This window comes from Girardinichthys multiradiatus, chromosome 4, assembly GCF_021462225.1.
Source record: "Girardinichthys multiradiatus isolate DD_20200921_A chromosome 4, DD_fGirMul_XY1, whole genome shotgun sequence".
Lineage (NCBI taxonomy): Eukaryota > Metazoa > Chordata > Actinopteri > Cyprinodontiformes > Goodeidae > Girardinichthys > Girardinichthys multiradiatus.
The window spans coordinates 37,743,417-37,771,388 of NC_061797.1; the positions used below are offsets into that span (position 1 = coordinate 37,743,417).

Sequence of the window (27,972 nt, forward strand, 5' to 3'; positions counted from 1 at the left end):
GGTGCAGTTGGTAGCACTGTTGCCTTGCAGCAAGAAGGTCCTGGGTTCGATTCCCAGCCTGAGGTCTTTCTGCATGGAGTTTGCTTGTTCTCCCCGTGCATGCATGGGTTCTCACCGGGTACTCCGGCTTCCTCCCACAGTCCAAAGACATGCCTGTTAGGTTAATAGGTCAATCTAAATTGCCCTTAGGTGTATGAATGAGTGTGTGCGTGGTTGTTTGTGTGTTGCCCTGCGATGGACTGGCGACCTGTCCAGGGTGTACCCTGCCTCCCGCCCATAGACTGCTGGAGATAGGCACCAGCTCCCCCGCGACCCACTATGGAATAAGCGGTAGAAAATGACTGACTGACCTTTTTTTTGTAAAATGCTAACGTTGCACAAGCAGAATCAGTACTTCAGTTACAAAATACTTCACCAAACACATAAATAAGAGTTCAATAATTGAAAAATGCAAAATATAGCATAACCATCCATATTTACATGTTTTTATTTAATATGTGGGGATCCATTTGCAAGCATGAGAGCTGGCACATTCAGGCTACATTCTTCCTGCACCTTGCTCTCCCTCTGGTGGTTGTAATGGTGTCTTGCAGTCTCTGGCCTAAAGTCCAAATTAATATAACAGAGTTGGAAAACTTCGTTTACCCCAACAAACGTCCAGTTTTTTGTTTAGCTAATATGTGAAGTGCAAGAAGACAGATTTTTCTCAGTATAGCCTAATTACATGACACGGTTTGTTTCTGTTGTGTGGAAAATCATATTATCACTGACTGCTCTCACCCTAAATTTCCTTTCCTTTCTGCGTCTTTGTTTCCGCTGCTCCAAAGTCAAACGCCTCAGTCTGGCAGGAATACTGTCAGCCTCTGACGACAAGCTGCATTTTACCATAGCCTTGTCATGTCCCTGCAATGGGTTTATGTGACCTGTGTCAAACCTAGTGGTTGTTTCATTTCAAATATAACAGGTGGATGTAAAATATACAGTGCTGTAAAGAAGTATTCATCCCCCCTTGAACATGTTCTCCCCATGCATGCGTGGGTTCTCACCGGGTACTCCGGCTTCCTCCCACAAAACATAACTGTTAGGTTAATTGGTCTCTCTAAATTGCCCTTAGTTGTCAATGAGTGCGCGCATGGTTGCTCGTCCTCTATGTCTCTGTGTTGCCCTGCGTTGGACTGGAGAACTGTCCAGGGTCTACCCTGCCTCTCTCCTGTAGACTGCTGGAGATGGGCAGGAGCTCCCCTGCGACCCACTATGGTCTCTACTAGGTTGCACATCTAGAGACATAAATTTCACTACAGTTCCTCTATCGTCCTATCAGCTTTGCTAAGCTTCTTGTCTGGAGGATACCATTCCAACAATAAGATGCTGCCACTGCCACATTTTACAGTGGAGATGCCATATTAAGGTTTATTTGCAATGTTAGCTTTCCTTCATATGTAACATTCTGCATTCTTTTTTTCTAGCTAAGTTAAGAACAGATTCTTCCACCTGGAATATGGATTTGTGAAGCTTCTCCAGAGCTTCTCCTTCAAAGAAGGGGCCCATGCCTTCTTAATGAAGACTGTGGCTATAATGTGGCAAAACTTAAAAAGGTTCAGGGCTGTAAATACTTTTTTTAAGCACTACAAGTTGTCAATCAAATAGTGGGATACCTTTATATATTTTAGCGCTTGCTAAGCTTTAGACATCTGAAGAATGCAAAACTGTCATTGCTCACATTATTTGCACCAGTTTCTTTTTTTTAACCATCTTTATGTGTAGTGGTTTCCATACCAAAGGCTTGTCTAGTGATTGAGCAGTCTGAATTTTTATTGTATTCCCAAAGACAAGACATTAATTCTGCCAAACTGTGTGTGCAGCACTACACCAAAGACGCTGATGGGCTTTGCACCAGACTGATTAAACCCAAGCTGATGGAGGGCACGGTGGCAGCGCAGGACGAGTTCTCCAGGAGTAAGGCCACACTAATCGTATTACATCGTTCCACCAGGACTCTGGCACCAAGTCTCACAGGGACATTTGTTTACTTACCACCATATTAACCTTGCAAGCACGTTGTCACACACATGCAGTATAAAAGACAAAACCTACATGTCCTTTAAGGTTGTGCCTTCATCTGTAGCCTAATAGCATTAATCACGAGGGTAATTAATCTCTTTGTGTGTGAAAACTCCTGGGCTTCACCAGCAGTCAACGTTAAGCTGCATCGGCCTGCTCCTCCTCAATGTGCCTTTGCTGAACTTCATATGTCCATCTGACCCGGTTGATTGGTGCAGCACAATAATGAAGCGTACTAATTCGAAAAGTCGACACAAAGAGCGCTGTCATCAAAGTCAAACATGATATTTTATTACAGTTTCCAATTAGATGGATTATAGTTCTTTAGAACTTAGATTGGACCAATACTGAAGACAGCAATATCGTTAGTATTTCAGCACAGTTGTTAAGCAGCCTTCTGGCCTCTCTTGGCAGGTGGCTGGGCCTTGAACAGAAAGGAACTGAAACTGCTTCAGACAATTGGAAAAGGGGAGTTTGGAGGTGAGTAACTGATTTTTCCTTTATTCCTGTATACAGAATGGAAATCTTGATTCACTTTTTATTATCATTACTTGACTTCGGCTGTGTTTTTTACTCACATTGATTCTGTGATCATTTCTTTTCAGAGGGATGAGTCATTGGTTTGATAAAGCACTTAAGTATATAAACCATTTAGGCATTAAAAGCTCTTTAATTGAACAGATAAATTCTTGTCTGAACATAAAGTAGAAAAGAAGGAATACAAGTCAGATCTTTACACACTGCTACTAGCAGTCTAATTATGGTAGACCTTTTTTCCTCAGATGTGTCTCTACTTTGTTATATAAATAAAATATATTTTGTTAGATATGAGATGCACTGATTTGCACTTTTTATTGCCGTCTGACTTGCCAGCTTTGAGCTACTGATAAGGCAAAACAAATGAAAGAAAAAAAATAGCTGCTATAACCCGTTGCAGAACTGTGCCCATTCTTAAATAAATGCTGTATTTCATTCAGTTTTAGGTGAATTAATGAAGAGCCCCTTACATCCCCCATAACAACCACTTACCCCTGGTCAAGCATGTAGCGGAATGTAAAGCCTTCAGATTGATCACTTCTGTTGTAGAAAGTATTTTATTTGCAAGAATAAGAGGTCCATGCTTTGAAAACGGAAAATTGAGGAGAAAGTCTCATATCCAACCAAACACTTCACTCCACCGGTCAACTCTAAAGAATGGTTTATCAGGCTTGTTAAACCGAGCTGGTGCTTGGTTCCATGTCCCTCTGCGATATACACTGCTCAAAAAAATAAAGGGAACACTTAAACAACACAATATAACTCCTAGTAAATCAAACTTCTGTGAAATCAAACTGTCCACTTAGGAAGCAACACTGATTGACAATCAATTTCACATGATGTTGTTCAAATGGAAAAGACAACAGGGGGAAATCTTTGGTGATTAGCAAGACACACTCAATAAAGGAGTGGTTCTGCAGGTGGGGACCACAGACCACTTCTCAGTACTTATGCTTTCTGGCTGATGTTTTGGTCACTTTTGAATGTTGGTGGTGCTTTCACACTCATGGTAGCATGAGACGGACTCTACAACCCACACAAGTGGATCAGGTAGTGCAGCTCATCCAGGATGGCACATCAATGCGAGCTGTGGCAAAAAGGTTTGCTGTGTCTGTCAGCGTAGTGTCCAGAGCCTGGAGGCGCTACCAGGAGACAGGCCAGTACACCAGGAGACGTGGAGGAGGCCGTAGGAGGGCAACAGCCCAGCAGCAGGACCGCTACCTCCACCTTTGTGCAAGGAGGAACAGGAGGAGCACTGCCAGAGCCCTGCAAAATGACCTCCAGCAGGCCACAAATGTGCATGTGTCTGCACAAACGGTTAGAAACCGACTCCATGAGGAAGGTATGAGGGCCAAGCGTCCACAAATGGGGGTTGTGCTCACAGCCCAACACCGTGCAGGATGCTTGGCATTTGCCAGAGAACACCAGGATTCGCCACTGGTGCCCTGTGGTCTTCACAGATGAAAGCAGGTTCACACTGAGCACATGTGACAGACGTGACAGAGTCTGGAGACACCGTGGAGAGCGAACAGCAGTTCCTGCAAGATGAAAACATTGAAGCTATGGACTGGCCCGCCCGTTCCCCAGACCTGAATCTGATTGAGCACATCTGGGACATCATGTCTCGCTCCATCCACCAATGTCACGTTGCACCACAGACTGTCCAGGAGTTGGTGGATGCTTTAGTCCAGGTCTGGGAGGAGACCTGGAATAAAGCTGTTGCTGTGCTAAATATACCTTTAGGAATTGTGGACCATAATTTCAGGTTTAATTTTATCAGACCATAACTCATTCTGCCAGTAGGTTTTGAGAGACTTTAAATGGGACATTGGTCTGAACTCCTTGTTATTGTAGCTCCACAGGCTCCTGTTTTACCCCTGTTCTGAGGTGCATCTGAGAGCAACTCGTTTTGGTGCTGTCTCTTTAAATGCTGTTGAGGCACTTTACACCCCGCCCCCCTCCAGGTCAAAGAGCACTCCACTTCCACACCCGTTCGGCCATTTTTGTAGTTTGACAATAGAGATACAATTATCTAGCGGCGCAGAAATAAAACAAAAACGACAAAAACGATGCTTAACTGTTTATGTGTTAATACTATTCAAAACACACAGTACGGTTATGTCCTTAAGGAGCTAAAAGTGAGCACACAGAACGAACATAAGCAAGAAGGCACGATGCTACTGCTATTTTAGCGTTATCTGCAGCTTACGTCCTTGCTGTGTCCATCGTTTCCATAGACAGAAGGAAATGACCCCTGAATCAGATGACTTATGTCAGCAAATCCTTCTTGAAACTGGTGGAGTTTGCTGAAGGCACTCGTCCTTGAAGTGTGGAAGGAGGAATTTCCCCACTGATGTGGGAAAATTTCCATGAAGAATAAAATGTAACCAGGCACTTCAAAAGGTTCCGATGCTGGGGGAGGGTGTAATGAATTGTCCAATATCCGAACCGAACTTATCCTCTTGCAGTGTCGGCATACTTGAGCTTGGACTACAAAATCGCAGCGAGAAATAAAAAAAATGGCATATACGAAATTGATCAGCTAGACGTCCAAGACCTTATTTAACTCTTTCACAGCAAATACTGTAACATAACAGTTGGAAAAACATAACAGATGATAGAGAAAACTGAACGGACTGAAAAATATGACCCAAACAGAATATAAAGATATCTCCACAACACCTGGAGAGACTAAATTCATCTTTTCTGCATTCCTACAGACTCCCAGTACACAACAATATGTATTAATGGGCTAAAAATGTGGATTTTGCATGATATGTCCCCTTTAACCCAGTCTCAGTTTATTTGGAAGAAAAGACTTTTGTCTTGCAATCTGACTTCTTAGGGTATAGAGACAATAACAACTTGTATGTAAAGCACAACCCATCCTTGTTCTAAATTGCTGCAACTCCTTCACTGTTAATTTTGGCCTTTTTGCAGCCTCTCGGACCAGTTTCAGTCTTTTCATCAATTTTGTAAAAACATCCAGTTATTGTCAGTGTTTTAAATTTTCTCCTGCAGTTGATGATTTTATTGTGGTATTTATTTCTACATATATACAGGTCCTTCTCAAAATATTAGCATATTGTGATAAAGTTCATTATTTTCCATAATGTCATGATGAAAATTTAACATTCATATATTTTAGATTCGTTGCACACTAACTGAAATATTTCAGGTCTTTTATTGTCTTAATACGGATGATTTTGGCATACAGCTCATGAAAACCCAAAATTCCTATCTCACAAAATTCGCATATTTCATCCGACCAATAAAAGAAAAGTGTTTTTAATACAAAAAACGTCAACCTTCAAATAATCATGTACAGTTATGCACTCAATACTTGGTCGGGAATCCTTTTGCAGAAATGACTGCTTCAATGCAGCGTGGCATGGAGGCAATCAGTCTGTGGCACTGCTGAGGTCTTATGGAGGCCCAGGATGCTTCGATAGCGGCCTTTAGCTCATCCAGAGTGTTGGGTCTTGAGTCTCTCAACGTTCTCTTCACAATATCCCACAGATTCTCTATGGGGTTCAGGTCAGGAGAGTTGGCAGGCCAGACCATCACTGACTGTGGGTACTTGACACTGGACTTCTGGCATTTTGGCATTTCCTTCTCCCCAGTCTTCCTCCAGACTCTGGCACCTTCATTTCCGAATGAAATGCAGAATTTGCTTTCATCCGAAAAAAGTACTTTGGACCACTGAGCAACAGTCCAGTGCTGCTTCTCTGTAGCCCAGGTCGGGTGCTTCTCCGGCTGTTTCTGTTTCAAAAGTGGCTTGACCTGGGGAATGCGGCACCTGTAGCCCATTTCCTGCACACGCCTGTGCACGGTGGCTCTGGATGTTTCTACTCCAGACTCAGTCCACTGCTTCCGCAGGTCCCCCAAGGTCTGGAATCGGCCCTTCTCCACAATCTTCCTCAGGGTCCGGTCACCTCTTCTCGTTGTTCAGCGTTTTCTGCCACACTTTTTCCTTCCCACAGACTTCCCACTGAGGTGCCTTGATACAGCACTCTGGGAACAGCCTATTCGTTCAGAAATTGCTTTCTGTGTCTTACCCTCTTGCTTGAGGGTGTCAATAGTGGCCTTCTGGACAGCAGTCAGGTCGGCAGTCTTACCCATGATTGGGGTTTTGAGTGATGAACCAGGCTGGGAGTTTTAAAGGCCTCAGGAATCTTTTGCAGGTGTTTAGAGTTAACTCGTTGATTCAGATGATTAGGTTCATAGCTCGTTTAGAGACCCTTTTAATGATATGCTAATTTTGTGAGATAGGAATTTTGGGTTTTCATGAGCTGTATGCCAAAATCATCCGTATTAAGACAATAAAAGACCTGAAATATTTCAGTTAGTGTGCAACGAATCTAAAATATATGAATGTTAAATTTTCATCATTACATTATGGAAAATAATGAACTTTATCACAATATGCTAATATTTTGAGAAGGACCTGTACAATCTCTGGATTTCTTCTGTACCCTTCACCTGACTAATTTGTACAATCACAATATTTTTGCCCGTTGTCATCTCTCTGCCAGCTGTGGCTTTTGCTAAAAGATGCAAATGTCAAGAAAATTCCACTAGGACAGGTGAACTTTGTTTACAGCTCATCAGACTCACTAGGTTGTGCAGTATTAAGGCAAAGTGTTTCCACTGCAGGAACCTTGTCAGCAACCAGGGTAGTTTTATTGGGACAAATCGGACAAAAGCGGGTCAAAATCTACCCCTAAAATGGCCAAACTTCCGCTCTCAATGGTCAGAAACTGAAAAATCAGTAACAAGACTTTCAGAAAGTTTGAGAAAGCTTGGACGACCATTATAACTACTATATTTAAATAAAAAACATGTGTCATTACTAGATGTGATGGTAGGAGACTACAGAGGGACCAAGGTGGCTGTCAAGTGTATCAAAAATGATGCCACAGCGCAGGCTTTCATCGCCGAGGCCTCCGTCATGACGTAAGCTCACACCTTTATGCCTTGTCTTTCTCATGTAATTTTTCCTTCCCTAATTTGAAACAATTTCTTATGTTCCTGTTTCTCGATGAGGTTTTCTTTTATAGTTGGCAGGTAAATGGATCCAAATTATTTTCCGCACACCGACGGCAATATTTTCTCCCTCTGTTTGTTTAAGGCAACTGAGGCACAACAACCTGGTGCAGCTGCTCGGTGTTATTGTGGAGGAGAGGGGCAGTCTCTACATTGTCACAGAATACATGGCCAAGGTCTGTCAGATCTCTGTGTGTTCTCTAGTAAAATCCAAAATATTAACAGTTTTATAACTGATTTGGCTTTTCTCTGAATAACAGTACTTTGTAATTAAAGATTGCAGTAATTGTCTTCATGATTATGAGAATGCACATAGAGCTAGGTAACTTGTTATGAAGACTAGATTCACAGAATGCTGCAGATGTTTTTTGATTTATCAGCAGTTCACTTGATGCTTACAGGACCTGAGCAATTTTACGAGTGTTAATGTCCCACAGGGCAGCCTAGTGGACTACCTGCGCTCTAGGGGACGGACTGTTCTTGGTGGCGACTGCTTGCTGAAGTTCTCCCTGTGAGTCCTCTTCATCCCTGTTTCCATCCTGGTTACATTTAGATCAGAAACGTGTTTGTTTAGCTGTCGGGCGTTCTGCAGAATTTTTTAGAAACCGCGTCAGCCAGTTGGCTTGAGGTACACCAGAATCGTTTGTTTACAGACAGATATGTGATTCAGATGGTTTTCTTTGACAAATGGCTGCTGTATTGGCAAATGAAGGCTTTGAATTAATCCTTTTTTAATTGAACAGTTAGTAGTTAGACAGTGCTGTCTTCTAGCACCTGTGAAAAATGACTGTAAAATGAGCAGAAATGGCCCAATGTGTTGGTACTTGTGTATTAATCCACTGTGAGGTGTTTACTGGCTTATTTTTACTAGGAAGCATGGAATACTTGGCCTCTCTTATTAGAAAAGTATGAGTGAAAAAATCTTATTTGCATAACTTTAAGCAAGAAAATATCTACCAGAGAAAAAATTGTTTTACCATCTGAAAACACAATATTCTGTCACTATATTTGGCATTTTCTCCTGTCAAAAGCAGGTCATACGTTTGCTCTCACCCTCCATCTAATAAAGTGATAGTTACGCACTTGTTATCCCTTTCCTTGCTTCCGCCTCAATTCCCCCCACAGTGATGTGTGTGAAGCCATGGAGTACCTGGAGGCCAACAACTTCGTCCACAGAGACCTGGCAGCTCGGAACGTGCTCGTGTCTGACGACAACATCGCCAAGGTCAGCGACTTTGGCCTCACCAAGGAGGCCTCCTCCATACAGGACACTGCCAAGCTGCCCGTCAAGTGGACCGCACCTGAAGCACTAAGAGAGAAGGTGAGCAGGCAGCAGGTTTGCACTGACAGGCTGTGGCTTTCTTCAGATCTGTATAAACTGTTAAGCTGCAATCATTGACAATCAAAACCCTTCCCTCGGATTATTACTAAAGTAACCAAATATTATTTTAAAGCTTTATTGTTTTCAAAACACTAAAATTAGACACATTTCACCATGGTAACAACATCCCTAGACTTGTTTTACGTATTTTATTTTCAGCTTTTTTTACAGGTCTAGTTCATATCTAGAAATGCAGTTATATATTAAAAACAATCTAATTCCTTTCTACTATTTAGACATTTACATACATTCAGATTTGACATCAATTAAAATCTGTCTAAGAAAACCCAGCTCCTCATGGCCATGTAGCATCTCAACCTCCCGAGTTCGCATCTGGTGACTGTAAAAAGGAACGACTCCCCTTTAAGAGGAAGAAACCTTCAATGTGATCTGCCACAGCCAGCAGAAACACACAAAACACTAGTGCAGGGTGTACTTTCTATGCTAAAGAAATAGCATTAATACAACTAGCCTTTTCTGTGGCGTTATTTAGGAGAGAAGCACCTTTAAATGGGTAATCTAATATAGATGTACTATTTATGGGAATAATACAATACAATACCTAATTTATAAAGCACCTTAAAACAACACTGTTGTCCAAAGTGCTGTGCACTGATACAAAGCTGGGAGTAACACAATTATTATTACTCTTGTGAGTTTCTGATGTCTCAAAGTTTAGCAATTTCTCTCTATTCTTGCAGGCATCATCTGGATAGAAATGATTTTGCTTTGGAAACATCTCATAAGAACCCCAAAAGTGCTCAAATCTGAAGTTTACAAACAAACTTCACAAATATGAGTTTGCGCCATATTTAGATCTTACACGTTCTGCTTTACTCACGGCACCTCCTCAGGCAACAGCTGTATCACCCTGTCAAAGAGCTGCTAACTGTCAGCAGTGTTTATGCCTTCATGTAAAATGTGTTAATTGGTTCGTTTGTCTTTATTCAACAGAGGTTTTCCACCAAGTCGGACGTCTGGAGTTATGGAATCCTTCTTTGGGAGATTTACTCCTTCGGCCGCGTGCCTTACCCTAGAATTGTAAGTATCCTAACTGGTCTCCTCTGGCTCTCTCACGTCTAAGATAAAAACCAGCAGATGGCAGGCTTCTGTGTTGGGACCAGTGCTTGTTTAATCTGCTTTATTTTTGTGCAATAGAAGAATAATTTCACCTGAAAAACAAATAGCGGGTCGAAGTTTGGGTTTTGCTTTTATCATGTTGCATGTCTGGAAAGGTGTAAAAAAATGTTTAATTTTTTTCTAAAAAAGGTAATCTCAATTTCTAAAACAAATTCTGAACCTTTTTTGGACTAGTCAACAATTTTAAATGAGGGTTAACATAATTAGGGTTACAGAATTCTCAAACTGGAGTGAGAAATCAGTCAGGATTTGAGAAATCTGATCTAAATTTATTCTGATGCTCCAAAAAAAAAAGAAAAACAACCATCATCATCTTACTGCATGGTCTGTGTAGCATACAGATACATGTGCATCTTAATAACTTTAGCTTTTATTTAAACTTTAATACAGACAAGTTTAATTTATTTCAGTAATTCACTAAAAGTAAACTTAAAAATATTAAACTTAATATAAGTAAAAATATTCATTACACAGTAAAATGTTCATGTCTGCTTGTTTTGATTATGGCTTACAGTACAATACAATAAAAACCCAATATTCATTTCCTCAGGAAATTGTAATATTACATAAAACCAAAAAAAGAAAGTTTAATACAGAATTATCAGGCTGCTGAAAAGTATATCCCTGTATTATACAGTGAATGCACTCAATACTTTGTATGGGCTCCTTCTGCATGGTGCAGCATAGCATGGGGGTGATCAGCCTGTGGTTGTGTTAATGAACCCCGGGTTGCTGTTTTCAGCTTTTCTGCATTATTGACCCTAGTGTCCCCTTATCTTCCATTTGACAATACATTGGTAGGTCATTGAAGTGATACCATAGTCATTAAACCAAGCTATTGGTACTTTTGACAATGTGCACAAGTCTTGAAAATGAAATCAGCATATCCTTATACCTTGTCAGCAGAGGGATGCATGACGTGCTCCTCCTGTTAGATGGCTGCTTGTTAAAACACAGTGGACCCAACATCAGCAGATGACATGGCTCCCCAAAATCATCAGTGAATGTGGAAGATTCATACCAGACCTCAAGCAACTTGAATTTGGTGCCTCTCCATTCTCTCTACAGACTCTGGGACCATGATTTCCAAAGGAAATGCAACATTTACTTTGACAATTATTGTAAAAAAAGAGTACCACTGAGCAACAGCTCAGTTCTTTTGCCCGTTGTCCCAGGTTTAAACACTTACCTGATGATATCTCTGGTTGGCTCTTTAACCACAGATGTGGTTGCAGGTGTGATTACACCACAGATGACTCCAGGTACAGTCCACACCTTGTGAATCTCCCCCAAACTCTTGAATAGGCTTTATTGTACATTTCTCTCAATGTTATAGTTATCCCTGTGGCCTTTGCACATTTGCCACAGTTTTTCCTTCCACTCAACTTTCAATTAGTATGCTTGGATACTGCGCTCTGTGAACAGCCAGCTTCTTCAGCACTGACCTTTTGTGTTGTCAACTGTCATGCCAGGAAGATTTCTTTATTAAAAATCAGTTTTGTTTTATTGGTTTTATACTATATTAAAATTTTCTGAGAAACTAGATTTTGGGTTCAAATCATCAAATAAATAGAAAGAAACACTTAAAATACATCACTCTGTGTGCATAAATCTATGTTTTATAGGACGGGACCAAGTGAGAAGAATACGTTTGAAATTCTGGTGCAGAGGCTCTAATGTCGCTCGGTTTGTTTGTGTGTCTTATTTCCCAGCCGCTAAAGGACGTGGTGCCCCGGGTAGAGAAGGGGTACAAGATGGATGCCCCAGACGGCTGCCCGCCCGTGGTGTACGACCTGATGAAGCAATGTTGGACCGTGGACCCCACCATGCGGCCCTCCTTTCGCATGCTGAGGGAGAAACTGCAGCATATCAGAGTCAAGGAGCTCTACCTGTAAAATGAAGCCGTGGAGGTGGGGACAAAGGAGGGGTGAGGAGCAGCCCTGTACAGTTTGATAAAGGGAGGAGGAGGAGAAGAGGGACCACAGCACCTTCCTTCTGCTTGCTAAGCCTGCCAAACCATGGGACTGCCAAAGTGTGTCCCCTCCTCAAAACCTCATACTCCAACCTGCTTCCTAACTAGGACTGTTTTCCTGTTGTGTTGTATAGCTTTGCCAAGCTGCTTCCTCTCACCTCTTCTTCTTCCTCCTCCTTCACCTGCCTCTGTTCACTCGCTCTCTGTAACCTGGTCCAAGCTGCTCTTCCTCATCCACCTGCATCATGCCTTTACTTTCCCAATTTGTCCTCCTCCTCTTCCTCCTGAAACGTGGCATTAACTGGAGGAGGGGCTGGCCTTTTCCTCCACGTTTGTCAGGTGCTCTCTTCTTAACCCCCTGCCCTTTGATTTTTTTTTAAATCATTCCAGGATCTGTGTGTCACCACCTGGCTCTGCATGCCTTTCAGGCCAGCTCTGTCATTCCACCCTTCTAACCCTCCCTCGACCGTGTTTTCAAGTGGAGGGGGGGCTTCGCTCTGTGCCTAAGTGCCTCCAGTCTACAGAGCTCCATATCCCTCCAACACTTCTTTTAATCGTACTGTTAAGGTGTCATTTTTTATTACTTTATTTCTTTTTTTTCAGGGAGGTCATTAAACCTTGTTTATTACCATCACTTCACCTCCATCATTTCTACGGATAGTTTTTTTTTCTCCCCTAAGAAGAGCACATGAACAGGAAGAGGTGGTGTTTAGTGGGGGCAGTGTCATCTTCATCCTGCTGCCAAGATAGCCCTGAGTCGTGGGGGCAGGATGATAATGGGAGAAGACTGGGGCAGGAGAGGCACTTCACACACATGGTTGATTCATCATACGTGGGCTTGTTTTTATATCAAAATATATTTAAAGGTCGAAAAGAACAAGGAGAAAACTGACTGGGATGGAACAGAGAAAGAGGACTCTGAGAAGCAGTGAGTGACTTGGCACTCCGGATGATGGACATCCCTGAACTCTGGGGTCGGGGTGGTGCATGCTGTGTGTGAGAGGCCATGGTTTCAACTGTCGGTGCTTTCAATGTTCATTGTTTTATTATGCTGTCATGATTATGAATAAATCATTCCAACCGAACGGCGTGGAAATGAGAGATGCATCATTTTTTCTGCCTGTGGGCGAAGAAGAGGGTGATCAGAGATGTCAGTAATTATGAGTTCAGGATACCATTTAAATATCAGGCAGGTTGTTGAAGATTATGTCAAAATTTACCGTTTTTCCACGGCTACATGCTTATTTGTAAATGATTTCCATGATCAAAACTCCACCTGATCTCAATCAAACATTTGATAAGCTTTCTATAAGCGAACTGCACGTATTCTCTCCCCCTGAGCTCTGCATTTTGTCATATTTCAACCACAAACTTTTGTATATTTTATGAGACAGACCAAAGGCACATATTAGTGCATTACTGTGAGGGGGGGGAATTATACATTTTCCGAATAAAAATCTGAGAAGGGACCTTTAGTTATTTTCATTCTCCAGGTGAAGGTGCTTTGTAGAACCACCTTTTGCTTTAATTACAGATGAAGGTCTTTTGAGGGATGTCCTTGGAAGCTTTGCACTTCTAGAAAAGGATTTATGCCCATTCTTCAGCTCAAACTTGGTCAGATTAGATGTAGCTTCTGTGAACAACAATTTTCAAGTTTTCATCTGGTTATCATAGGCCTCATTTAACTTTGAGATAATGGATTGGCAGAGCTCCATGAGTAACCCAGCTTTGAACTTCTCCATGATTTATCCCTGATCTGTCTGGTGTCTTTGGTCCTCATGATGCTCTTTGCTCACTAATTCATTGAACAGCTGGATTTATACCGGGATTAAATAAATCACAGATGGACTCTATTTTATAATTGGGTGGCTTCTGAAAGCAACCACTTAAACTAGATTGTATGTAGGAGTATCAGAGTAAAGAGGCTCAATATAATGCTGTGTTTCACTTTCTTTCTATGCTTCAATTTCTATCCACTTCAAAAATAAGCATTGTTTTGTGGAGGGCTATCGAATCCTAATAAAATGTGCTGGAGTTTCTTACGTGGGAAAAATTGGAAATGTTTAAGCGGTATGAAGTCACCATATAAGGTACTGAAGTGAGGCAGCTTGGAGTTGCATACCAGAGCCGAAGAACATCAATTTAAATGAAGTTGTTTACATACAGTCTTAAGCTGTCAAGTGAGTTAAAAATAAGTTATTGCATTGGTCTTAAAGGTTTCAAATTCACTGAAATGGGTTGAAACCCTGCATTTCATTGTAAAGCAAATAGTATTCAATAAAATGAGACTTTCTCAGGGTTTATTCAACAGATAAGTATACATACAGGGGTTGGACAATGAAACTGAAACACCTGGTGTTAGACCACAATAATTTATTAGTATGGTGTCGGGCCTCCTTTTGCGGTTAATACAGCGTCAATTCGTCTTGGGAATGACATACAAGTCCTGCACAGTGGTCAGAGGGATTTTAAGCCATTCTTCTTGCAGGATAGTAGCCAGATCACTACGTGATACTGGTGGAGGAAAACGTCTCCTGACTCGCTCCTCCAAAACACCCCAAAGTGGCTCAATAATATTTAGATCTGGTGACTGTGCAGACCATGGGAGATGTTCAATTTCACTTTCATGTTCATCAAACCAATCTTTCACCAGTCTTGCTGTGTGTATTGGTGCACCGCCTTCAGCATACAATGTTTGAACCATTGGATGCACATGGTCCTCAAGAATGGTTCGGTAGTCCTTGGCAGTGACGCACCTGGCATTGGCATGAGTGACCAAAGGTTTTGGCTATAGCAGCCCGGCCGTGTATATTGACCCTGTGGAGCTCCCGACGGCCAGTTCTGGTGGAAACAGGAGAGTTGAGGTGCACATTTAATTTTGCCGTGATTTGGGCAGCCGTGGTTTTATGTTTTTTGGATACAATCTGGGTTAGCACCCGAACATCCCTTTCAGACAGCTTCCTCTTGCGTCTACAGTTAATCCTGTTGGATGTGGTTCGTCCTTCTTGGTGGTATGCTGACATTACCCTGGATACCGTGGCTCTTGATACATCACAAAGGCTTGCTGTCTTGGTCACAGATGCGCCAGCAAGACATGCACCAACAATTTGTCCTCTTTTGAACTCCTGTATGTCACCCATAATGTTGTGTGCATTTCAATATTTTGAGCAAAACTGTGCTCTTACCCTGCTAATTGAACCTTCACACTCTGCTCTTACTGGTGCAATGTGCAATCAATGAAAACTGGCTACCAGGCTGGTCCAATTCAGCCATGAAACCTCCCACACTAAAATGACAGGTGTTTCAGTTTCATTGTCAAACCCTATATATAGGTAATACATAAATGTCTAAAAACACCAAATAATGTTGCCCTTTTACACGTTTTATCCATTAAGTGAATAATGTTGCGGTTTGGTAGTCTTTGTTCAGGACACTCCAATTACTTTCTCAGCTCCCCTCACTATCCTCTGCAGGGTCCCCTGGTCGACATGTTGCAGTTAGGATAACATGCTGAGATTCAGCTTGTGAGGATGCAGGTGCATGATGACTGTTTCAGTTTGCTCTAAAACGTAAAGTATCTCTTGGTCTGTTCCTCTAACCCACAGGTGTTTCTCAACCAAGAGAGGTCATCAGAGAGATGCCCTATAAGGGTTTAATGGTACCCACACTGTCTACTACACAGTTATTGAGGCAAAGGACAGTGAGCTTGTCCATGCAGCCCTAAATGTGTGAAAAAGGGTCATTTGACTAATTTCTTGTGGTTCTGCCTTCTCTGCTCTCTGGAGATCATCATCGCAGGAAGGAGCATACAGTCTGTTAGTTTTCTGCACTTTATGCTTCCACTTTAAAGCTCTTCTGAGCTCCCCTCTGTCAGGTTCAAACAACCTAAAATACCTATAACATCACAGAAAAATTAGAAAGACAAGAAAATTAGTTTCTTACTCGCTGCGAGGAGAACAGACAGAGATGTGCTTCAGTTACAAATCTCCTACCGCTCTGAAACACATCTCGCCGAATCCTCTTTTTATTTAGGGCGGTCCCCAGTTACATGAACTTTGCTGCTCTAAAAACAGCAGCAACGTGACATAGGTCATACACACCATTATCTTGTACAAACACACTTGCATAGTCTCCATAATCTTAAGATATATGCGACCCTGGCTCAGCACGATCAGCTGTTATCCTTGTGATGAGTCCCCAACTGTGACTGCATCATCCCGATTTCACCTTTCCTCCTTGCCTGCAAAAAACACATCACAAGTTTGCTTACAGCATGAAAGGTTATAAAGGTCAAATAGTAAAGGTAATAGAAGAGGAAATGTAAGATAAATCTATATACAATTATTCCAACACCCTCCACCTCTATTGCTACAACAAACCATTGTGTGGGGCCAAATTTTACATGAATCCAATGAATTTTAACAGCAGTGACAGGCCGGCAACAATAGGCCCGTTACATAACATGCAGTTTATGCTTGTGGCTAAGGCTGTGCCGCTGTCAGGACTTATCACAGCAGCTCTGATGTATTTTGCTGCCACAGCTGCACGAGATGGGCCTGTTGCAGAGGTCCACCTCAGCAGCTCACGGCTTTTGCTCCTGAGCTTCCTGGCAAACATTCAGCTCATTTGATGACCGGGGGGGGGGGGGGGCATTTTTAGCCTACCCAAGGTCACCACTGAGTCCCAATTGCAGAGTCCCAACAAGAGCTTAAAAAGCTTTAACTTATAAGGAAGGACACAAGATTGGCTAGAGGTCAGAGTTACCTCAATATGACTAAATTTATAATCTTTTAAAATGAACTATTATTTATAATCTGTGAATCCCACCTGACGCATCGGTTCGACATGAGTTGGTTCCCACATCTAGATCCTTAAGTCTTTTCTTCACACTTGGCTAATTATGACGACCACACAGCTTTCGGTTCTTAGAAGGCACATGCAGGAGGAGTGAAGTGTTAATCAGCTTTTTGATAAGTTATTATACGGATCTGTGTAACCGTCAGCTGTCAGGCTGAGCCCAACAGAAAGTAATTAGCTCCTGAATTAATCTGATTACACCAGTCCGAGGAAGACACCAGACGAGGCCTGCGGCGGTGTTGAGTTCGCACCCGCCTGCCTGACCCACGCGGGTAAACTGTAGCTGACAGAGCTACATGTGTGACAGAATGAGGGTGAGCTAGACAGGTGAGCTGAGGCTTCAGGTCTACATGAGCTGCTTCTCTCTCACATGAAGCAGGATTCCTAGAAACTGCCAGCCTCTTTCATGTTGGATTTCTGGTCATTAACAGTATTTTAATATCTGTTTCTTTAGTGGGTTCGCTACTCCCACTCTCTATGCCTTAAGCTGAAGAGAAGAAGTAATTTTAACTCCTAACTTACAGGGGTTGGACAATGAAACTGAAACACCTGTCAACCAAAGAGCAAAGTGTACCAGAGTCAAATTCCTTGTTTGTATGTACGAACTTGGCAATAAAGCTGATTCTGATTTTAGTGAAGGAGGTTTCATGACTAAATTGGACCAGCCTGGTAGCCAGTCTTCATTGATTGCACATTGCACCAGTAAGAGCAGAGTGTGAAGGTTCAATTAGCAGGGTAAGAGCACAGTTTTGCTCAAAATATTGAAATGCACACAACATTATGGGTGACATACAGGAGTTCAAAAGAGGACAAATTGTTGGTGCACGTCTTGCTGGCACATCTGTGACCATGACAGCAAGTCTTTGTGATGTATCAAGAGCCACGATATCCAGGGTAATGTCAGCATACCACCAAGAAGGACGAATCACATCCAACAGGATTAACTGTGGATGCAAGAGGAAGCTGTCTGAAAGGGATGTTCGGGTGCTAACCCGGATTGTATCCAAAAAACATAAAACCACGGCTGCCCAAATCATGGCAGAATTAAATGTGCACCTCAACTCTCCTGTTTCCACCAGAACTGTCCGTCGGGAGCTCCACAGGGTCAATATACACGGCCGGGCTGCTATAGCCAAACATTTGGTCACTCATGCCAATGCCAAACGTCGGTTTCAATGGTGCAAGGAGCGCAAATCTTGGGCTGTGGACAATGTGAAACATGTATTGTTCTCTGATGAGTCCACCTTTACTGTTTTCCCCACAATGGGAGAGTTACGGTGTGGAGAAGCCCCAAAGAAGCGTACCACCCAGACTGTTGCATGCCCAGAGTGAAGCATGGGGGTGGATCAGTGATGGTTTGGGCTGCCATATCATGGCATTCCCTTGGCCCAATACTTGTGCTAGATGGGCGCGTCACTGCCAAGGACTACCGAACCATTCTTGAGGACCATGTGCATCCAATGGTTCATACATTGTATCCTGAAGGCGGTGCCGTGTATCAGGATGACAATGCACCAATACACACAGCAAGACTGGTGAAAGATTGGTTTGATGAACATGAAAGTGAAGTTGAACATCTCCCATGGCCTGCACAGTCACCAGATCTAAATATTATTGAGCCACTTTGGGGTGTTTTGGAGGAGCGAGTCAGGAAACGTTTTCCTCATGTAGTGACCTGGCCACTATCCTGCAAGAAGAATGGCTTAAAATCCCTTTGACCACTGTGCAAGACTTGTATATGTCATTCCCAAGACGAATTGACGCTGTATTGGCCTCAAAAGGAGGCCCGACACCATACTAATAAATTATTGTCATCTAAAACCAGGTGTTTCAGTTTCATTGTCCAACCCCTGTATCTCTTCTTAAAAGATATGCGTTGATATTTAGGTTTCTCCCGAGCTTACTGTTTGAATATCTGTCTATTTTATTGGGACTGACAGACCAAAGTGTGTGGAAACTACATGTTTTTTCATGAGAGGTTTGGTTTCCTTTCACTTTACAATAATTTGCTACTTTGTGTTGGTGTATCGCATTAAAATGTCAATATAATGATATTACTATAGGTTTGTGATTTTAACATAACAAAATGTGTAAAAGACTTTCGTAAAACACTGTACAGTGGATCATATTTAGCAGAGAGATGCAAATTGTGTCTGTCATTAAACCGTCAATATAAAAGGAAACGAGTGTAATTCCCAGAATGCTGACCTCTCCCAGCAGAAACAGTTGTCTGTGATGCAGCAGATTGCAGAGGAGGAACTCTGGAATTACTCTCTCCAAGGGTTGTATTTAAGCAGCTGTAGCACTGTCACTGAGAGTGGGAGTTTTTAATTTTCGGCCCGTTTCAGTGTCGGAGAACGGGCATTCAGATGACACAAATAATATTGACATTATCAGGCCGACAGGCTGTCTCTAATGTCCTCCAGTTCTTTTATAAACATCATCGGGTGCCTTCACATGCCTTTTTTTGTCCGGGCTCACCACTTTGCGGATCAGTCTAAAAATAACCCGTTTCCTGCTGCTGTTTGTGTACAGGCAAGGATTTAGTTTCTCCATGAGAAGAAAATTCCTTTTTGAGCAATGGGGTCGTTTCTAGAAACCTGGATCAGTCTGCTGTTGGTTACATGTACTGTATGTAATTTATTCCACTGCATGCTCCATATCCTGCAACGTCACCAGGAAAGACAATTGTATCTCTTTGCAGTATCAAGTTCAGCCATTTATCAGTCATTCTACACAGGGTGATTGCACAGAGGTTTTCATACCTCTTGAACCTTTTCACATTTGCTCATGTTGCTACCACAAACTTTAATAAGTATGATGTGCATTTTTTCTTAGCTGGACTCAGTCAAAACATGTGTAGAACAGCCACATGCTGCAGTTACAGCTGCAAGGCAGTTTTCAAGTCTTGCCACAGATTATCAGTTGGATTTAGGTCTGGATTTTGACTGGACCATTCAAACACATGAATAGACTTAGATCTAAACCATTTCATAAACCATTCCAAGGTAGCTCTGGTTGTATGTTAAATGTTGTCCTGCTGGAAGGTAAACCTCTGCCCCAGTCTAAAGTCTTTTTAAAGTCTCTAACAGTTTTTCTTTCAGGATTATCCCGTATACCTACATTACAACTTCTCCCAGTTTCCCTGTCTCTTCTGTGGAAAAGAATCCCTGCAGCATGATGCTGCCACCACCATGTTTCACGGTGGGGATTATATGTTTATGGTGATGTGCAGTGTTAGTTTTTCATCACACAACATTTTGCACGTACAGTATATAAAGGTAAACTTTGACAGGAGATATCCAATAACTAGTTGTAAACAATTAGCTGCATATAAACCTTTTAAAAACTGACAAATTATTCACATTTGCAAATAATGAAAATTAAATGAAATGCAAATTATGAAACTAATAAATCCCAAGCCTTGAACATTTAAAGACAAATTATTATTTGTATTGTAGTGTCTCTTAGAAATGCCAATAAGACATTACCATCACTCCATACCTGTAAGCTGCTGAAATAGCTGAATACAATTTCTGAAAATAAATTTCAACTTATGTCATCTTCAAAATTGAAACTATAGCATGATTTTCCAACAAATTACAAATTAAATGATGCTCAGTCTTTTTCAAAACTGGTTGGTGATTTTGCAAGTTCAGCTGTCATTGGCACGTGATATCCTTCATTTCCTTCCAACTTTGACTTGTCAAATGAAACAGAAGACAATTCTGTGTTCCAAAAGTTGCAGATTGCCCCAAAACTGAACCCAAGATCTGCAGAACCATACTTCATGAATCCTGGTGATGCAAAAGACATTGAGTATAGCTGACTCTGCTATAGTGCAGAATGGTATATTTATAAAATAATCAGTTGTATGTGCACAAAACTGAAATGTAATTAAAGTTCACAGTTAGCATCTCAGTGGGTTACTCAGCAATGGTTTCTTGGCTGCATTGTCATTTCTACAGTATGCTGTGTGCGCATTAATAGGGTTTAATGTTGAATATTCCTTCATGTTCTTGGTGTGTCCTGCAGCTAATCAAAGCTCAGACTGTGGTTCACATATTTTTTATGGGCTCAGTGCAGAACACAGATAAGACACAGGAACTGGGTCCAGCAGCCAATCCAGCAGGTGAAGCGCTGCAGTGATGTAATGATGGTTCAATCTGAGACAATGTGAGATGCCTCTCTCTAAAAACCCTCATTGAGCTTCTCTGTATGAGAACTGGTTATGTCTCATAGACAGAGATGGACTGGAGACTGAGGATAACAAACCAGTTTGTGCATCCTATGATGTAAGCAGCCCGCTTGCTGCCCTGTCTTTAAATAACCCAATAGTTGGCCCGCAGTGTTGGCTGATATATTCATTTGACTTTGTGGAATATCAAAGGTTCCTCAGTCGCAGCGAACATGCTTTCTGCACTGCTTGTCAGCATGAATCTGCATTTTGTGCCTGACATTTCACCTCCCCCTACCACAGTCTCCCATCCTGCTGGTAGCCATCCAGAGGGAGGGCAGTGCCAACACATATTCTGATAAGGAGATAGTGAAGGCCCCTGAGGCCCCTGAGAGGAGCCTCAATTGTAGTACAGCTCCAGTACCTTCCCACCTGCATTGTCTTTAACAACCATGACAAATATAAAGAAATACCAGCATACAGTGCCTAGTAAAAGTATTCATACCTCTTACATTTTCAACATTTTGTCAAGTTTCAACCACAAACTTCAATGTATTTTTGGGGGATTTTATGTAAAAGATGAAAATAAAGTTGTACATAATTATTAAGTGGTATAAATAAGATGTGTTGTTCTGACTATTTTAATGAACACACATCTTAAGAGTGTGTAAACAGACTGCACACTTGTGTTTAATGTAATCTCAGTATAAATATGGTTATTTTGTGAAGGCTTCAGAGGTGAACTGATATGAACAAACAGCATCATGAAGACCAAGGAACACAGCAGACAGGTCAGGGATAAAGTAGAAGAGATATTTATAGCTGGGTTCGGTTTTAAAACAATATCTTTGAGCAGCTCACATAGCACTGTTCAATTTATCATCTGACAACACATGGCCGTCCATTTAAACTGAGTGACGAGAAAGGAGAGCATAAATATCAGAAACAGCAAAGACGTCCATGGTAACTTGAGGGACTTCTGGTCTGATGGGAATCTAAACTATTTAGCTAGCTTGCAAAATGAAACAGTGCACATCACCCCTGACACTGCATCCCCAATGAAAAAATGTATGGGTGGCAGCATCATGTTTTGGCAATGCTTTTTCTTACCAGGGAAAGGGAAGCTGGCCATGGATGGATTTAAATATAGACAATCCTGGAAGAAGCTCTAGGACACTTAGGTTTTGGAGCTTCTAACAGGTCAGAGGTTAAATATCCAGCATACAGCCAGAACTACAATGGAGTTGTTTAGTTTGCAGCATATGCATGTGTTAGAATGGCCCAGTCAAAGTCCACACCTGATTCACAGTACATTCTTAGTTTGCAAATAAGAATGTGCAAAGCTGGTGGAGACATGCACTCTATAACTGATATCTAAAATTGCAGTGAAATGTGTTTTTATAGAATATAGACTTAGAGGAGCTGATAACAAATGCATGTTGGTTTTTTTGTAAAAAACAAACTAAATAAAAAATGTTGTCTCATTTTTCTTCCACTTCATTAAAATCCCAATAAAATACATTGCAGTTTGTACTTGTGATCTGACAGAATGTAGAAACAAAATCGAGCTGTATGAACAGATTTGTAAGGTACTGTAGGTGAGGAATAACCAATAAACCTGCAATGGAAATTTTCCTGCAAGATAAGAAAATGTAGTTGTGTAAAATAAAACGCATCTGCTTTGCTCTCTCGAGCAAAAAACTTGTTCAAATTACTAGAAATAAAGTAACTAAAATCATTACATTTTTTCCAGCCAGATGGCCTAATTTAAACCCTGAAGAGGATTTCATTAAATCATGCCCTCTCCATACCATGCTGGTGTCATCTAGTCTCATGTCTCCTGAAGCAGTGTTGTAACTATTCTTTTTTTCCATCATCAAAAAATGACTTATCTAGTCAACAGTGACTAACCTTGATATGATAAACTCCATCAACAGAATGGCTAAAGTGGACTTCATTGGCATCCCTGCATTCGGTTAGCAAACTTGACCGAGCTGACTAATTCAGAGACATCCGCTCAATCTACAAGCTTTAAAGTTCAAACAGTTTTCCTGGACATCTCTCTATCATTTGGAGACACTGGAGTGCAAAGACTGTTGGTTGAGCTTGAAGGACTCTTTCCCCTTCTGACAGTCTGGTGCCTGGCAGATGATGTGAGCTTTGATGAATCCTTGCAGCGTGAGTCACAGTTACAGCCCGACATTTGTTGTCACTCAGAAGTGGGAGTTTGCTATCACTTTTAATGGAGGAACAGTGGGCAGGGTGGCAAACTGCCTGAGCAGATCACGTATTTGTGTGTACCATTAACAGTGGGAAAGCATGACAAACTTGACAGCATTTTGTTTTCTGAAAGTCTTGAAAAAGCATGCAGCATCCATTAGAAAATTATTGATATAAAAGCCATCTTTTTTGTACTGAATAAAAAAAACTTGTTCAATTGTTTGCTCACAAAAGTAGCGACTCACATAGAAGAAACTCTGTGCATTTATGCATCATCATGATAAATCCAACTTGTTGCTGATTTATAAGCATCACAGTGGGGAAGAAAGAGGTAATTAAGTGACATTGAACAAGGCATGATTGGTGGTGCCATATGGGTCTCAGAAACTGCTGATCTACTGTGATTTGTACACACAACAATCTCTCAGGTTTTCAGAGAATAGTCTGAAAAAGAGAAACTATCTGTGGAGCAACAGTGGTGTGGAGAAAATGCCCTACATGTCAGAGGAAAGTGGGCAAACTGGTTCAAGATGATAGAAAAACAACAGTAGCTCAAATTGCCAATCGATACAACCAAGTTAATTGTAAAACCATCTCTGAAGGCACAGCTGGTTGAACCTTGAAGCAGATGGGCTACAGTAGGAGAAGACCCCACCGGGTGCCATTTTTGTCAGAAAAGAACAAGAAAAGGTTCACACAGGTTCACCTGTCAGGCAAAACTGATCAATAACACACTGGAAAAAGGTCACCTGGTCTGATGAGTCTCAGCATGAAAGAACTGATTTGTCCTATTGTGTATCAGTTGTTCAGTGTGGTGGTGGTTGTGCCATGCTGTTGGGGATATTGTTGTGCTGTTCTTTGAGCCCCTAAGTAGCAATAAGACATTACTTAAACTCAACAGCCAGCAATCAGAGTGCTGCTGTTGACCATGGCCATCCTTTTGTGACCACAGTGTACGCATCTTCTGATGGTTACTTTCAGCCAGATAATGCACTGTTATGGATGTATGATTCTGTGGCCTTTTCTAATCATCTCTTTGCTGCCCTAATTAAATATATCTGCCCTTTTTGCTTATCTGCTGGACTGCTCACTGCTACAGCTAACACAACTTAACTGTTGATATCACATACGACACAACACATAGTCAAAGATAAACTGATACAAGAAGATGACATCCTTTAGGAGGGTTAAGAACAGGTATAGATAAAAGCAGGACTCACGCTCCATTCTTTGCTCCTCTCGGTTCATCCCTAAGATGGGCTGAGGGGAGCCTGGTACCGAAGGTGAGTGTCACTCTGTATCTGTTCAGCTGTATACTCTGTACACTGATCATTTTGGCATTAAATCTTGATTTTATACTTAGCCATGTCTCATCATTTCACAAGGAAATGCTTTGCTGGTTTTACTGGTTGGGTATCGGAACTGGAGAGAAACGGACCTGGTAGTGCACAGGGGGGAAAGAGGGCCAAAAAACCACCATTATACAACCGCACCATGTCAAAAAACTCAAATCACACTGCTTTTCTCAATATGATAATGCATTACTATTTATCAAAGGCCTCCACAGACACCAGATCTTGATGCGATAAAACACCTTTGAGATGCGGTGGAGCTAGACACTTTGTTGAATCTGTACTACAAAGAATTTAGGACAGGATAGTCTGAAGGCAAAAGGGGGTCCAACTTCGTATCAACAAGGTGCACCTAATTAAATGAGCGGTGAGTGTATACTAAGCAGTCCAGACTAAAAAAGGCCGTGTTAAGGGCAGCACCTGTGAGTGGGCAGCAAACCTCGGTGACCCGTCCCCCCTTGTCTTGTGTCATGATGTATGTTTGGATGGGTTGTACTGGAATTCTAATTTCCCCTCGGGGATCAATAAAGTATCTTTGAATTGAATTGAATTGATTTGAATTGAATAGAATTGAGTTTAAGGTGTAGGTTTATTGAGTTCAGATGGGACTGTTTCCCCTGATATATAATGGAATGGACAGGAAGAACTGGGAAAGAATTCAGCATTTTAATAGCCTGATGGATAAAGCTGTTCCTCAGTCAGGTGGTACTAGGTTGGAGACTTTAATACCTTCTAATAGAAGGCAGGAGTTTAAACAGAGGGTGCCCAGAATGAGTTGAATCAGGTAATATAAACGACTACTTTCTGCGTAAGAGGGATGTTGCAAATCTCTGAGAGGCAGTGCAGCCGAGTGCCAGTCATCTTGCTGGCTTCACTATATGCTGCAGAGCCATCCTATTGTGTACAGCAAAGCTCCCATAATTTGTGGAGATGCAACTGTTCAGGAAAGTTTTTATTGTGTCTGATGTAGTGAGTGACTGGTGCTGTATCTTGATTGACAGTCATTTTTACAGAAGGATGAAACGTGGAGGGGGGGGGGGGGGGGGGGCTGAGTACATATCCCTGTGGAACCCCTGTGATAAAGATGATGGCATTGGGTGTGCTGGTGCTGACTTTTACAGCTTAAAGTAGCACAATTATGAAAATTAAAACACTGGAACTGTTGCTAGAAATACTGTGTAATTTACAGTGTGTGAATTTGTAAAGATAAGGTACTAAACTGAAGAGGGGAGGATGAATGAAAGTTTTCTGTCTCTGAAAAGAAAACGAATGTTATGTCATTTAGAGTTTCCTGCCTTACAAATCATCCAGGCTTTGTTTAGGCGGCTCAGAGAGCATTCTCGGAAGACAGAATATAAACTGTTGTGACACATGTGGAGCTGCAGCCAACCGCAACTAATGTTAAGATTCAAAACTGCCTAAAAAGAACAGTCATACACTTAAAAGTTTTGTACTAACTGCATGTGAACATACCTCACAGAGGTCAGAGCGAGTAACACAGGAGGATAAATACATCTACTCATTCCTTCATCAGTATACATGAAAATGTTCTGAACTGGACTCAAAACCAGGTGATCAAAGTCTACCATGCTAGCTTTGGCAGCTAGATTGCTTTGCTTTTTCTATGTTTCACTTTCAAGGAGGAGCCCATGTGTCCACCATCCCTCAATCACCCATAGGGTTGACCACACACACACACACACACACTGTCTGAGCTTTACTCCTGCCGCCTGGCAAGGAGGACAGGGGAAAAGAGACGCATATGAGTGCTGAAAGCCTGCTCAGTGCCGTGTGCCAAATCCTCGCTGAAACACAGGAGCTAATGAATACAGCCAGAAGTCAGAGTGTGTGGTTTAGGCAGCTGCAGCTCCAAAGCACACTCACACACAACCCCACAGAAGCGGCCATTCCTTCCTCGTCCACGAAGGGCTCTCCAAGTGTAACAAAGAGGACCTGGAACTGTTTTTAACCATAACACACAGGGAGAGCAGAATATCACATGCATGTGTAGTCTCTGTGTGTCCCTGTTTTCCTGCTCTGCGTGAGAGTGATGTAACAGCCTCACTACCGTGGGCAGGAATGACTCCAGGCTGCTCCGAGCACATTCACATTAATTAAGTTGATGCGTCGTGGCAACTCGCATGTAAGCAGACATGTATAATTATGTTGCTGCAGCAAAGCAAGCTGTTAGCGAGCACCCATGCTCCTTACGACTGCAAATAACAAGAAAATACCAAGCAGATTTGTGCTCAAGAGGCCACACAGATATTGATGATCTCAGTTGTTTCAATACAAACTCAGGAAAATGTTTGACCCTTTTAGTTCAATAGATCACATTGGCTTTGAAGCACTGATGTGCATTTTTATTCGCCCCATTAGTATCACCGCCATAAATTAAATCTACACCTTTGATTAGTATAATTTTTAACCTCAGATTTTTAGAGAAAATTTGTGAAACAGCAATATGAAGACCAAGGGAGACGTTTAAAGCAGGGTTAGGTTATAAATAATATCCCAGGTTTGAACATCTCACAAAGTACTCACAGTACCAAAAATGTAAAGAGTATGGCCCAATGGCAAACCTACCAAGACATGGCAGTCAACTTAAACTAAGCAAATACTGTTACCATGGTAACTCTGGAGGAGCTGCAGAGATTCCACATTTTAGGTGGTAGAACCTACTGAAGGCTGGACAATTAGGCGTGCAATCCATAAATCTGGCCTTTCTGGAAGAGCAGAGTTACAACTGCTGTGGTTAGGTGCAGTTTTTTAATATGTAAATATGACTATGCAAGTGCCTCTCTGTGATTGGTGGACCCAGAAAACAAACAGATAGTTATTGGTTACTTAAGTGGAGATGGTGTAAGAGATGACACTGCCGCAGATTAATCCTCTGCTCATTCCAACCAGCAACACCTTCGCCTGTGGAGCGCCTTTGTAAACACCTTTACAGTTTCATGTGATGTAGAGGAGTTATTAGGGGTGGACTGCCTTTTATTTTGTTCCTAGTTTTCTCCTGTTTATCTTAGTTATGGACGTAAGTTATTGTCATTTGATTTATTTATTTCAACTAAGTAGGTTTGATTAATATTTAAATTGTTTCATTTTCTTTGTTGTTTTGGCATAAAGTCCACTCTGAAGTTACAACCAGCTCCTTCTCATTATTAACACCTTATAAATAAATCAGTGTAAAATTGCACAACTGTGTGTTGTGGCTGCTTAAGGTATG

General features: G+C 41.7%; 1 protein-coding gene across 1 annotated transcript in view; it reads left to right on the forward strand.

The window, feature by feature from the left end:
- LOC124867262 (tyrosine-protein kinase CSK) overlaps positions 1 to 13,222 on the forward strand; it is a 45,192-nt gene extending 31,970 nt beyond the window's left edge. The window contains exons 6-14 of the mRNA XM_047363622.1: positions 1,863 to 1,956; positions 2,476 to 2,541; positions 7,455 to 7,554; positions 7,730 to 7,820; positions 8,082 to 8,155; positions 8,770 to 8,965; positions 9,980 to 10,066; positions 11,878 to 12,093; positions 12,741 to 13,222. Of these exons, the coding sequence (XP_047219578.1) occupies positions 1,863 to 1,956; positions 2,476 to 2,541; positions 7,455 to 7,554; positions 7,730 to 7,820; positions 8,082 to 8,155; positions 8,770 to 8,965; positions 9,980 to 10,066; positions 11,878 to 12,060 (891 nt within the window). The 3' untranslated portion in view covers positions 12,061 to 12,093; positions 12,741 to 13,222. The remainder of the gene's footprint in view (positions 1 to 1,862; positions 1,957 to 2,475; positions 2,542 to 7,454; positions 7,555 to 7,729; positions 7,821 to 8,081; positions 8,156 to 8,769; positions 8,966 to 9,979; positions 10,067 to 11,877; positions 12,094 to 12,740) is intronic.
- Positions 13,223 to 27,972: the final 14,750 nt, after the last annotated feature.